Below are 13,740 nucleotides of genomic sequence, written 5' to 3'. Positions count from 1 at the left end.
CTCCATCCCTCCTCCCTTCACTTCTCCCTTGGCCCAACCTCCTTTCTTTACTGCACTGTGCTCACAGAACTAAAACACAACCATATGGCTTTTGGCAGAGCTACCTCCAAGTCCAGTAGGCATTTTGTTAGCCTTGGACATCCATCCACAGAACAGATGTGAATGCTACACTGAATTCCCAAGGAGTTTCAAGGAGTCACTGAAAAAGGGGGAAGGAGCACATCATATGGAACAGCAGAACTTCATCTGTTACAACTTAGAAGGATTGCCAAATGCAGCAAACATTTGGAAGTCACCCAACCCAGTCATTCTATTTAAAGCACACATGCCAAAAAAAATAAAAGCAGAGGTTGATGTCTTCATTTTGACAGACGGAAAACTTGTTCTCCCCATTCCCTCTTCACACCCACTATCACACGTTTATTTTAAGTGTTAACACTATCTTCTAGATTCAAAAGTGCAAGGAAAGGAAATGTACTGAGCACAGTACATGAGGATAGGAAGTGTGCAGCCTCCTTACAAAGGAATTTTCAGATGGGCTGCAATGGAAAGAGATTAAATTGGTGGCATACGAAGGTGTGGGTAAGGTGTCAAGAACCAAAAGGTCCTGCCCCTTCTCAGTCACTATGGACTAAAAAAATTGGAAAATTCATTTTAGTTTAATAATTTGGATCCCATGGTAAGCACACAGACTTCCTGCAAGGACAAGAAGTAGACTTTTTAACTGAGCAGCATTGAAAAGCAACACTTCTGGGAGCAGAGCCCTCTAACACAGATGCAGGGCTTTGCTTTAACAATTTTCTTTTTTCATTTTTACAACAGTGTCAAATTTGATCTCAACAGGGTTAAGAGCAGATGTGAACTTAACAGTAATTTCCTGTGCCTGACTTGAGAAATGTGAAAAAACCTGTTCCTGAAATATCCAACCTTTCCACAGGATCCCAGTACTGGCACTGAAAACCTCTAATCATTCCTGCACATCTCAAGATAACTCCATTTCCTACTGCAGAAACACAGTTGCATCACCTGGTAGGAAAACAAGAGAACTTGACATCTCAGGCACGTGCAGTAGCATGTGCTGAGGCCATTCCCTGCTCACAATCAGCAAACAATACAGCTTCAATAGACCTCTAGTCAGGCACTCAGCTCTGTGCTCAGAATTTGGCTCTGTGGAGGACTCCCCATACAGTCCCTGGTGGCATCTGCTCCCCCTGACCTGCTGGGGCACAGGGGCTGCCTGCTTAAATCACAGGTCCCAAACAGCTGCAGCTGAGGAGTTCTGAAGTTCTCTTTGCCCTTGTACTACAAATTTTAAAATGTACACAAACCCAGTATTTTCTACAAGGTTTTTCTCCACCATTCATGTTGTAAAGTTGGTAGGAGATGTGGTACAGTCACAGCAGGCACCATCACATTCCTCACCTTGAAAACCAAGTAGTTCTCAACTGAGCCAGTACATGAGAAATATGGTTTCTGTGGGAAAAATTCAAGAGGAATAGCTGATGAACAGCAGACGAGGGAAATCAAGCAAGCAAGCAAGCAGGCTTCACTCAGAGCCATTATCACTGAGGGGAGAGGGAGTCAGATTAAATCTCCTCTAATTAGAGAGGCATTTAAAGGAAAGCTACTGGGTCTTTAGGGAAATGAAGTGATGGAAAATATATAACCCAGCTTGTTTTCCATGGACTGGATTTACTGATAGCAGGAATACCTCAAGGTACAGCACCTTCTCAGGGTATCTTTGAGGAAAGACCCAAGGAGCCAGCACTGGTTTGGGCACAGAAAGGGGCTGGAACTTCATTCTTGTGGAAACACTGCTTTGAGGACTGTGAAGAAGTAAAGAACTGCAGGGTTGAGCTGGATGTGATTTCCAAAATGATGCCACAACACATTTGTTGCATGATGCAAAACAAAGATAGCACATGGGGTAATAGAAAAACTTAACTATGTGCTCACATCATCTTGAGAACTGATTTTTTGGGCTTTAAATAAAAAGAAGACTAAGGAAAAAATATTATAAACCCATTTTTCAGGGACAGTAAGAATGACACAAAATTGATATGATGTGGTAGCAATTTGATAATTTTTCAGACATAATAATACCTGTGAAAACATTTTCCATAATTGCAGGGTCCCTTGGGATGCAGAAGGGATGCAAAGAGGGTTTCAAAGCAGTGGAACAACCTAGTGAATAACCTACATGTCTTTATCGTGTTCAAATGGAGAATTTTTCATTGAACAGAGCTTCTTTTTTTAACCAATGAATTGCTTAGAGATGATAGTGAGTCAAAAGTAAAACTTAAGAGATTCTTAAAACTTCAGTGCACAAAGGTATTAGGACCAGATGGCAATTCTAAAGATGTCTCGAGAGTAGTGCATGAAACAGATGCACCCTGTTGTACAACAGTCACCTCATTACATTTAAAATAAAATTGTGGCAAATTTTCAGAACTGCCTAAAGGAATCAAGTCCTCTTTCCAAAAACACAGGTTTCTACTTGTTTAAATATGAAAAAACATCCTTTAGGTTAAGTTACTTCATGCTTTGTTTAATTTGAAATTACAAAGCCCAGTGATATAATATAACCTCTCTACAGCTGAACATACAAGGTTAATTCAGTTTCCTTAGAAGAGAGGAAGCTGTATTAGCATAGCACATAGAAGAAAGGTGAAGCTGCTTTTTAATGAATATAAATCAAAAGCTAACAATTTGTACAAAATAGATAAAGCAAGCAAATGGACATCAAAGCAGTACCTACAGTCAGCAGAGGTAATAATGATGTTTTAAGTATATAAGGGGCTTTAAATGTATTAGAAGCAAAAAAATCCAAACAATGCTAGCAATATAGCTTTGAAAGAAAATGATGGAGTTGTCAAAACGAACTTCACTGAATATATAAGTTAAAATAGTAAGCAGATGTGGAGAGGGCCTCTATGCCTGGCACCTCTGAAGGGCTGTTTGCAGTTCTGGGCCCACAAATCAATGAGTTCAAACTGGAGGGAGTTCAGAAGACCCGTAAAAAAACCAACAGAACTGAAAAACTTGTTTCATGGCAAAGGGACTCAGGAAGCTCAGTGTGTCAACAGCTTAAACCCAAAGATTAAGAAATGATAGAAATCGAGAAAAGTCAGTCTCTAAATTTCATTATAACGAGCTATTCAAGCTGGGTGCCAAAGACTGAGTAAGCTCCAGAGCTGGTTGCATGCTGAAGCCAGTCAAATTTAGATGGAAATTCACATTCCCTATCACTAGTGATTTTTAATCTGAAAGGAAATGGTTTTGTAAAAGAGATGCTTTCACACAGTGGCTCTCGAGCTGATCAGAAGACAGCTGTCCTTGACTTGCATCGCTGAGCTGAGATGCTCAGCAGTGACATGGTCTGCCCGTGCTCATGGCACCATCTCCGAGCGGCCGGAGCCAGCACTGCCCGTGGGTCAGGCAAGGACGACAGCCCCTGCCAACCTAACCTGAGCATCCCAACTAGAACACTACAGCAGCACTGACTGGGCATTTTGCCTGCAGAAAGCACTACCTTATACCTTCTGCCCATCAGTAACACGTAATGATTTATAACCCTTCCCGTGTTGTGCGTGCTTTTAGCATCTCATACGTAATCAAATCCTGATAAATAAAGTCACAAAGTGGTGTGCATATATTTTACATGAGGGTTTTTTAAAGGAGAGAGTTTAAACATGCACACATTTTAATGTAGACTGCTTTCATATTAAATACACTAACATAAACTGTCAGTACTTTCATAACAAAGTCCTGGCCAACTCCTTAGAGGAGATCTGAAAGCCCAGTGATTTGTGAGGCCGTGGCATTTGTGCTGTCTGTGCTCTACCCTCAGCACGAGAAAGGGCTCTGCTCCCCCCTCAGCCCCCGGCTTCCTTTAGTACCTCTCAACGGGTGATCTCAAATGCTTTAACTAATATCAATTAATTACCCTTCAAATTGCTCCTAAGAGAGACAGACGTGATTATCCCCCTCTGTCATTACATCCAAGGTTAAACAGAGTCAGGAAGAGGTTAAGTGACTCTCAGGGTTCACAATCCTGCCTGACAGGGAGCCAGGCTGCAAGGTGCTGACTCCATTTGTTCAGCTGTGAAACCATAAGGGCCTCAGAGGGCTCAGCACGTGGCAGGATGGAGCCCTCAGCATGCAAAGTGCAGAGCAGAGAATGACTTTCCAATTCCCCATCTCTGCTTGAAATCATCACCGTTTAAATAACAGGGGTAGATAGTGCCCTCTGTTACTGGCTTTTAAATGACTGCAATTCTAAGCAAGTGCAAGCAGCAGCTCTGCACAGCTATCAAAGCCAGCCCAGGAGCTTGTACACCACAGAGTCAAGCAAAGCCTGTTTCCACTTCAAGAGTTCCAAGTGATTAACTAGAATTAAAACCAGAATATTACTTGGTCAATCAAGGAAAGACAGGCCACAGACAGTAATTGCACAGATAAGAGCTGGAAAAGGGTATACTGCTTAAACCAATGCAATTTGTGTGGCTACAGGAGTTATTGAATCCACAGGCAGATTTGAGAAAGGCATTTGGAGATGTAACTGAAAGGTTAATTCATTTTGTTTTACCAGTAGAGAACTGGAGGACTTTTTATTGCATATCTGGACCCAAAGCTCACTTGATGACATGAGCTGACACTATAGAATAATCATATCTCTAAGACATCAGTAACTGAAAGAGGTGACACGTCCTTTGATTTGAAAATTGTTATGAGGTTTTCAGTTAAGCATCAGGTCAACCAAGCCTTGTCTGACTACTCTTAACAACAGGTAAACTACTCTAAATTTCACAGCCTGCTGGTAGATTTTGTTGAGTTTTTCCCAAGCTATCTGAACTCTTATTTTGTAACACCTTGGAGGTATACAAATGAGACAAAACATACAAAACCCAAATTATTGGGAAACCATAGCCATGAGATATGAACAACTGCAACAGGCCAAACTGCAGAAGTGAGGAGAGTAGAAAGACTCAGCACAAAACTCCTGGACTGTTTCATCCACTACAAAAAACAAGGATATGACTGACTGCAGTGAATTACAAATGACATGCCAGCACTCACATTTGGTAACAAGCAATCCTTTGAGTTGGAAAGCTATACAGCAACTCACCTCGGGACTGAAAGGGTATAAAGGTCTACAATTACACCCAAAACATACCTTTGTGCCAGTTCCAGCAGACCTGCATTTTCCACTGTGCCACTGGTCTGTGTAGCTTGAACAAAGCTGGCAGCAGCAGTTAACCAAGCCAGCATCAGCCCTGGTTAACTGCAAACACGGTCATAGAGCAAATGAAATAATTTTGCCATTTGACATGCCAGTGGACACCACTAATTGAAGACATGCTGCTGAGTTAGCAACAGTCAGCAGAACACTGGAATTTCAGCTGTGCTGATGCTTAAAAGGAGCTCCTGTCAGACAATGTTACACATCACCAAAAAAAGCATTTGTCTTATTGGAAATGGGTTTTGTGACAGTGCATAAGGATGGGTGGCATGCTCATAATCTCCTAATGTGCCCACAGTGACACTGCACCAACACAGCTGTGTGTCTGTGAGGAGAGAATTCCACAGAGCAAGGCACACACTTCCCTCCTCTTCCCTTCTCACGAGCTGGAGCTGTTTATATACAGGCAATATTCTGCACACCAAATCAAGCAGCTGTAACATTTTAGAGTTACAAAACAAGAGGAGCTGGATCACCCCAACAACTTTTAGTTTACTGTCACCACTCCACCACAGCCACTGTGAGCACTTTGTGTTTGTTATGCACAGGCTGGGGAAGTGCAGCTCAAACCGTTCTCTCGGCACTAATTAATCTCCTCGGCACAAACAATGGGGCTAAGAGCAGTTCTGCCAGCCTGATTGCAGAGACCACTCTATGAATTCATCCTTTATCAAACCCAGCCTGTTAAGGGGCTCTGTGGCATCAGCACTATTTACACCGAAAGGAACACTCCTCGGTAATGCACCTGTAACAAGAGCACCACTGATGCAGGAGGGAAAGCAGTTAGTGGCAGAGCTAACATCAAAATTCTGCAGTGCCAGCCCACACAGGACTTACAGCCTCATTATCAGAGGGTCCAGACATTGCCTCGCTCAGTCAACAACCAGAAAATCCTTCCTGCAAGGTTTTTTGCCTTGAAAGGGATTCTTTCTGTTCAGCATGTTTTTAATAATTTTTTGATAGCTTAAGCTTCATTTATAAACATGCACATTTTGTTCAGGCTCTTTGATACAGCCTCCTAATCAAAACTTAACAAGATGTGCTTGCAAGTGACAGGAAAACCTCTTGGTGGGAGCCAATCTGAGGCCATCGTGGGACACTAAATTCATCTGTGCTGCTGCTTTGCTCTGCACATCTGAACTCATAAATTCAACTGTCGTGTATGTTCTCCCTCTCTGTGCATAGTTCACACAGAACAATGTCACCCAAGTCTGCTGAGTGACCCAGCAGTGACCCAGACTGCTCATCTCAGGCCCAGCAGCCACAGGCTGAAGCCTCACAGCCAACAGAATTTGCCATGTAGCTTAACCAAAACACAGCATTAACTCCCCAAAACTGCCTGTGCAAAGGCTGAGATATGGTGCAACCAGCTTTGGCCAAGCTTCCTCCAAAATTAGGAAGGATGAAAAGGAAACACTTCCTTCAGAAGTGCTTCCTTCAGAAGAGCTTTTTGATGACAGCTTGGTCCCAGGGAGGGAGGAGCACACTGCCCTCCTGGCTGCCAGCATTAACAGCTCAAAGCCATGAGCCCCCCCTGTGCCCAGTGTGACCCACCCTGGCAAGGACTCTCAGCCAAGTGCTTCTTGTCATTGGATATCCCTTGATGCGTAACTTGGACAGAAGAAACCAAGCAGTTTTTGTTGTGAAAACACAGAGGAGCAGCAGACCAGGATGTAGAATAATTAAAATCTTGAACAAACTTTGTGGGTAAAATGAATGCAGGTTTGCTTAGTTCTCAGCATTTTATGGGTTCCTGATGAAACACACAGGGATGGGCACAACTCATTTAGTCAGATCCCTGTCTGATTTCTTACTGCTGAGCAAAGTCCTACCACTTACTTCTTAATGGTGGCCAGGAGTTGACCCATCAGACAGCAATGATGTCAGTATTCCTGCTTTACTCTCTTTGTTTTACATCAGAACCAGGTTCCACTCCCACAAAAACCTTAGATCAACATACAGCCTTTTAATGGCTCCAAAAGCATTCTTAAGGACTTTATCAGATGCAACACAAATTAGGCACCTTTATTCCCTTCTTCCAGCCCTGAAAGAAAACCCTACAAAAAAGTGTAAGTGAAGAACCAAAGAGGCTGATTATCTCTAACTGCACACCCTCTTGCAGCAGTACAGCCACTTGCTCCATCCAAAAACACTTCATTAAAACCATCCTCAGGATGGTTTACTGCTGGGTGTTCTCTCAGTACCCCTGTGGGTCAGGCTTCACCAGAAAATAACTTTTTCCAGCTGATGAAATTAATTACTAGTGAAGTGAAAGTTTCACTGCTGAACACAGAACTGGAAATCAACTCCCAGCAAAGCATTTTTAAAAATATCCATTCTGTGAACCCTATTGAGTCCCACAAATAGAGGCCATTTGGCAATTCAATAACATTGGCAACTGCCCCCCTTACGAACCATTAAAACTGAGCACTTTCTCCCAACTACTTCCCATTGCTGCTGGAAGTCTTTATTTTTTAAAAGGGCTTATTAACTTGTGTTTTGACACTAAAGGTAAAAACAGAATGAATTTGATAAGTGCTGATTCCTGCCATTTAAAGTTACTGATCTAAAAACAGAGTGCCCTCCCCCCATCATTTGGACCTGTTAATGGTTGATCTATTATATATAATTTCTTTCTGACACAGTTGATTCATTTGTAGTCTCTTTGGAAGCAGTAATCTCAACCAAAAAATTATGTTCTTGTAACTCAAAAGTGGACATTTTCTGTTTCTGCACAAGAATTAGCAAGGGGTGTTATTAAGCCTTTCCTGTTTAGAGAAAATCAGAGCTGGATGAGAATGGGGGAAAAACAACCTGAACCACAATCAAGAAAACCAAACCCCAAACCAAATAAAAATCCACTGTGTATCTCAAACTCCAGTATAACTATTCCTTACAAATACAGCATTGCTGTGTTGGAAGGAACTTTGGGAGATCATCTAGTCTAACTCCCTTGCTCAAAACAGGATCAATTTCAGCAAGTTGCCCAGCACTGTCTCCAGCTGGGTTTGAATATTTCCAAGGATGGAGCCTCTTGGGTCACCTTGTTCAAGTATTCAACCACAACCATAGTAAAAAAACCACCACTTCCTCTAAATGGTTATGCAAACTTTCCTGTGTTTCAATTTGAGCCCTTTGCCTCAGTGTCCCTGGGCACTGCAGAGAAGTCTCACCTACCTTCAATCATTCTTTTTTTCCCCATAATTTGTTTGAGTAATGCAGAAAAAACATCTCCAACCACAAAGACATTATTTACTGGAACTTTTGTTACCCTTTGTGATTCTGACAACTAATCACAACCAACTGCTTCTATTTTGCACAGTTTTCAGTGCTACAGTAGTAGGAGGTAAAAATTTAATGCATTGTCAAAGTCAAATCTCAATTATCTGGAATAACGGAGTGGAGAGAGCACATAAAAGTAAAAATGCAGATAAAACACATCCAGATAAGCTTTATAAACAGGGAGGACATAAGAGAAAGAAGAAAGAAAGGTCAGGGTGCTGATGCCAGAAGAGGCACCGATGCAAACAGGTCGGCCAGGACACCTCACTTGAGTGCTGCAAGTGTTGAACCAAGCTCTGGGTGCAGGGCACAGACCTGCAGCCACTGCCCTCCCAACCCTGGCCGGTTCAGCACTGCAGTCTGCCTGCTCTTGACCATTTGGCTCACTTCCCAACACAGTCTGCAGCCCCCACATCCTGATATCCATGTACCAGGCTCCATGTGCACATCAAACCATACTCGGACTAGTTGCCTCATCTCCCCATTTCTGGACAAAGCCAAACAGTTCTAAAAGCAAACCTGAAGTAGCTGATGGAATCCAGTAGTCCAAAGACTGGATTATGAAAAAAAATACAGACACAAGTCCTATAAACTCTCCCCAAAAGCTTCTGAAGTGCTGGTGCATCAATCCTGCTGCTTTCAAATACTCCCCCAACCCCTCACAGCAGTCTCCACACACACCTGAGGCTTCATGCTTCCCTTCTGCAGATGGTACCACTGTATTCCTCTTATTTTAGGCATTTTGAACTTAAATGTACATGAGTGGGATGACAATTACATCTTCACAAGAGCTGCACAAGGGTTCAGAGAAGAGCTGGGCCAGGTGCTGTGCAGCACAGATGCCAGCAGCCTGCCCCAAGTCCTATCCCTGAGTAGCTCTAACACGTGCCAGCCCACACTCCAGCCTGTGTGGCATGGTACAGACCTACCCAAAGGACATCTGGATGAAGATCTGGTCCCAGGTCATTACTGGCACAAGCAGCACTGGGTTTTCTGCAGCAGGCACTTTTTCCCAAGTCAGTATTGGGAACCTGCCCCTACTCCTGCCTCCTGCCCCAAATCAGTCATTGCAGCACACACAGATGCCAGCATGCAGGAAAGGGAACGTGAAATCAAGATCTCTGCGATGTCAAGTCCATGGGAGCGGGCTTTTTCCCCCAGTAATTTCCAGAGTCTTGATTCTGATTCTCAGTCCTTAAAATATTCCACAGCCATGTGGAATAACCTTTACGTTTATGCTTCACCCATATTCCAGGAGACAGAGTAATGAGCTCCCTATCTTTTCCATGTGGATGTAGCAGCCTTCTCCTCCAGAGCTAAATCACTGTGAAGCACTGCTCAGTACCATTAAAGCCCTGCTCAGCTCAGCCCTGAGTTATCGGCACAGCAGCACATTGGTGGCTCTCCTATACATATTAAGTAATTTGGACTGGAAGCTGCCACAGGAAAGCCAGATCTCATTTTAATTTGCATCTAAGATATATATCTGTGGCCTTTGCCTAAAGGTTTGTCACTCTAGCTGAAAGCTTGACAAAGGTCAGAATACTCAACTTTCTGCTTTAAATTCTAATGACAGATGAGAGATACATTTCTTAGCATAAATATTTATATATAAACATACTTTATATATGCATGTATACACACCCCCCCAATCCTTAAATATCTCAGCATATGTGTAAGTGTAACAAATACTGCCACAGAGTCACAAGTGAATGGAGTAGCATACTGTGAGTCTGCCCTGACCTAAGATGTGGATTTGAATAGAAAAAGAAAATCAGTTGAGGTAATGGGACCTTGAAATTTTAGCAATTTTCTGCACTAAAATAAGCAAGTTAAGATTAATTGGCAACATAAGCTTCAAGAGGTCTCAAGATTGAGAAGATGGTAAACAAAAGCTAATCTATAAAATTTAACAGGAAGCACATTATCACTGCACAAAAGCTGGAAATATATAGTGTTTTTAATAATTGTAATTATTTTACTGCATTAATGCTTATTTTATAGAAAATGGAGATTTAAAATACTCATCTGGTACTTTCCCCTGCACCCAACAAAGTGCAGGCTCATTGCACGCCCTGTGTGTGCCTGCTTTGTGCTTTGCTCACAGACACTTCCACATTTAGAGAACAAATCTGACAAATCAGAAATTGTGCATGACCCAGGTACTGACAGCACAACAGCAACGCTGCCTTAGGAGTCACAGGAAGGCCAGACTGGGCTCCAGTTAGACCCCTCTGTCCTGTATATAGGTGGTCTCATGCAGCACTGTGTCAAAAACAGTGCAAAAATGTGTCTCAAGTGCAGCCTCAAAGCACCCAACAGTTTTACATCACACAAGCCATGTTTTTACAGCCTGCTCATATAGAAAGAGCCAGGCTGATCTTTACTCACCCCTCCTAAAGTAAGGGTGGAAGTCAAATGGCAAAAAATTAGCCCATCAGGCAAGTTCCCTCATGCTTTCAACCCTGGGAGCTGCATACTCATCATACATAGAGTCTATGCTTTAAATGTGGCTTTAAAAAGGATCAAGAATCTTAAAAAGATGCAGCTAAAAACCAAAAGTGAAATAAATCCCTCTTATGCAGAAAGTCACTAATCGGGTAAAGAGAACTCGAGAGACAGTGAACTCCTAATCTTACCATTTCTTGGGCAATCATTTGATTTTAAAATTACAATGTGCTCTTTACCAGCTGAGGTCCATGAATCAGAAATTCCTGGCACATGGGCAATTTTTAGTCAATAGGTGGTGGGAACTGGACTGGAAAAGGGATTACGTCCCCTTCCGTTTTCTTTTACAACCTTCCAGAAATCTCCCTCCTGAACTGCACCCCTGCTTTCTCCCACATCCCTTCATATGAGCCCCAAAGCATTCATGTTTAATTCTCTAACAGAAAAGCAAAATAAGGGGCTGCCTGATTAAACATTAAGGACCTTTTTCTCTCTTTATGGAAAATAGCTTTGATTTAATGGGAACAATTTGGTAGCTGTTTATCTGAAGGTTATCCATTACTTGTTGGCCATGTGATTTGGAAGAATTGTTTTTTGTATCTGGGGGCGTTGAGTCATGGTGGCATAAAGGCACATTAATAGTTTCTAATATGAAATGCCTGGATTATCCTCTCCCTCTGATAAGCCCCTGAAAAGCTAAGAACTTGTACCTAGTCTGCCAGTCTCTGGGACAGCACAGAAAAACAGAAGAGGTCCCTCTCATTCACCTTATTTATAAAAGGCCTCATTCTAAACTTCCCTAGAAATATTCTCAGGAGCTTCAAAACCAAAGTGATTATGTGATGCATGCAAAAAAATCTGGGAGGAGGAAGCTATGTCCCTAGTCCCAGTGGACACTCAAATGCAGATTTATTACAGACAAAATTTATTCCATCAAAATTTGTTCTCCACCTTGTGGACTGATTCCTCCTACACTACTGTATTGATTTCACTACTGAAGTGCTGCATTAATGAATCAGGCTCTCCATGTCCACCGTGCTACTATAAAGGATCACATTTTGTTATATGGACCATAAAATGCAGCAGAGGAAAATAAATCTGTTTTGTTTTTGTATTGCTGCCTGCTTTGGTGTCTGCATTAAATAATATAACCATTATATACTGTTTTGTTTCCATTTATAGATACAAATGATGGTGCCAATAACGTTCCCATGCACTTATATTCAGAATCAGGTTTTTACCCTTAAAAGTCTGGTGACAGCAAGGGAATTAATTCAGGATTTCACAGTAAATGTAGGGCTGACAAAACCCATCCTCGCAGAGAGGTTATTTACTCACATGGTGCATAGAACATGACAAGGGTGTGCTTCTTCTTCTTCAATGACTCCCTGAAGTCTTCTCCAGCCAGGTGGATAACACTGGTCTGTTTTTCTTCCCATGCAGGCTCAGGTGGAGGTGGTGCTTCAGGACTAGAAAAGCAAGACAATGAAATTGGTTTGAAAATGTTTCTGGAAGCAGATAAAGGGACAGCATTGTCCTGGTCATAATTAGCATGTGGTAACTGATGTGAAAAATCCTTCAAGATGCCTGTGCAGTAGAAAGACATACTCAATATTTCCAACACCAGGCAACAGCAAAAAAAAAAAAAAAAAAAGAAAGTTAATTCCTGAAACTCAGATAATTTAAAATATAATTTAAAATAATTAAAATATAATTTAAGTGACTGTAGTCAGGCATATGAGTAGAAATGTCAAATAAAGACTTCCTACATTGCATCCAACACCTGGGTGGAAAAAACATTGATACATACCACTGTATCATCCACAGCCTTGAACTGAGAAGAACAGCAAGCAGGTGGAATTAAAAGGCAACTGATATAGAACAGCATCTTCCATTCAAATATCCTTTTTGTACTCTTTATCCCTATCATGCAAACTTCTGTAAAGAATTTCATGACCTCTAGAATTCAGATATTAAAGCCAGGATGCAAAAATCAGCATCGTTCCACTTGGAATACTGGGGGTGACTGAACCAGAATATTTTACTTTGGTAAAGAGAATGTCAGGTTTCAATTATGACTGCACATACTGGCTAGATCAGAGCAATCCTGCACACCTAGAGCGTCTCTAACAAAAATTCTGCTATTCACTAGCTCACAGACCTCTCTCAGACTCATTAAATTCATTCCTGCTGTATCTTTAATAGTGATTACTTTATATAAAATCATCAGAATGGTGCCACAGTATAAAGACCTTCATATGTCGCCTTGGTAATAAATTAGCTTTTCAGACTTTCCTGACACTTTCAATGACACCATTTTAAGTTGTATCAGGTACATAAAAACCAAATGGAGAAAAACTCAATTTTTAAAGTCCTTTTCAAGGTCACTTGGTGGACATTCATTGCATTTCCACCATTACTGATTTTCCAGTTTTTAGAGAAACTGGACTTAGATGTGTTTCAGAGAAAGAAGAGTTACACGGTGTGTCCTTTAGCTGAATTCCTCCATGAACACAGTTGTTGTGAGCGATCACTGATTACAGGTACAGAGGTGGGACTTTACTCTCACACAAAATTTTCCACACTGACCTGGAATAAGCTACCCAGCAACTGGTAACAACCTATGTGGCAGCACAATCACCAGAGAGGAACCAGAGCCAAAACCTGCATGGCTGCAAGCACCCATTGAGACAGGTCTCCTCCACAAGCCGTCCTTTTACCACCCGCCTGCACCCCAGATGCATCCCTATTTCCACCAGCTTCTGTGC

General features: G+C 42.0%; 1 protein-coding gene across 1 annotated transcript in view; it reads right to left on the bottom strand.

The window, feature by feature from the left end:
- PDIA5 (protein disulfide isomerase family A member 5) overlaps window positions 1-13,740 on the bottom strand; it is a 97,777-nt gene that overhangs the window by 15,044 nt on the left and 68,993 nt on the right. Inside the window, exon 14 of the mRNA XM_077181658.1 lies at window positions 12,311-12,441. Within this exon, the coding sequence (XP_077037773.1) occupies window positions 12,311-12,441 (131 nt within the window). The remainder of the gene's footprint in view (window positions 1-12,310; window positions 12,442-13,740) is intronic.

The sequence above is a fragment of the Agelaius phoeniceus genome, chromosome 7 (genome assembly GCF_051311805.1).
Source record: "Agelaius phoeniceus isolate bAgePho1 chromosome 7, bAgePho1.hap1, whole genome shotgun sequence".
NCBI classification, from domain to species: Eukaryota; Metazoa; Chordata; class Aves; order Passeriformes; family Icteridae; genus Agelaius; species Agelaius phoeniceus.
The sequence above is the reverse complement of the archived record's forward strand: the minus strand, read 5'-3'. Positions and strand labels throughout refer to the sequence as shown.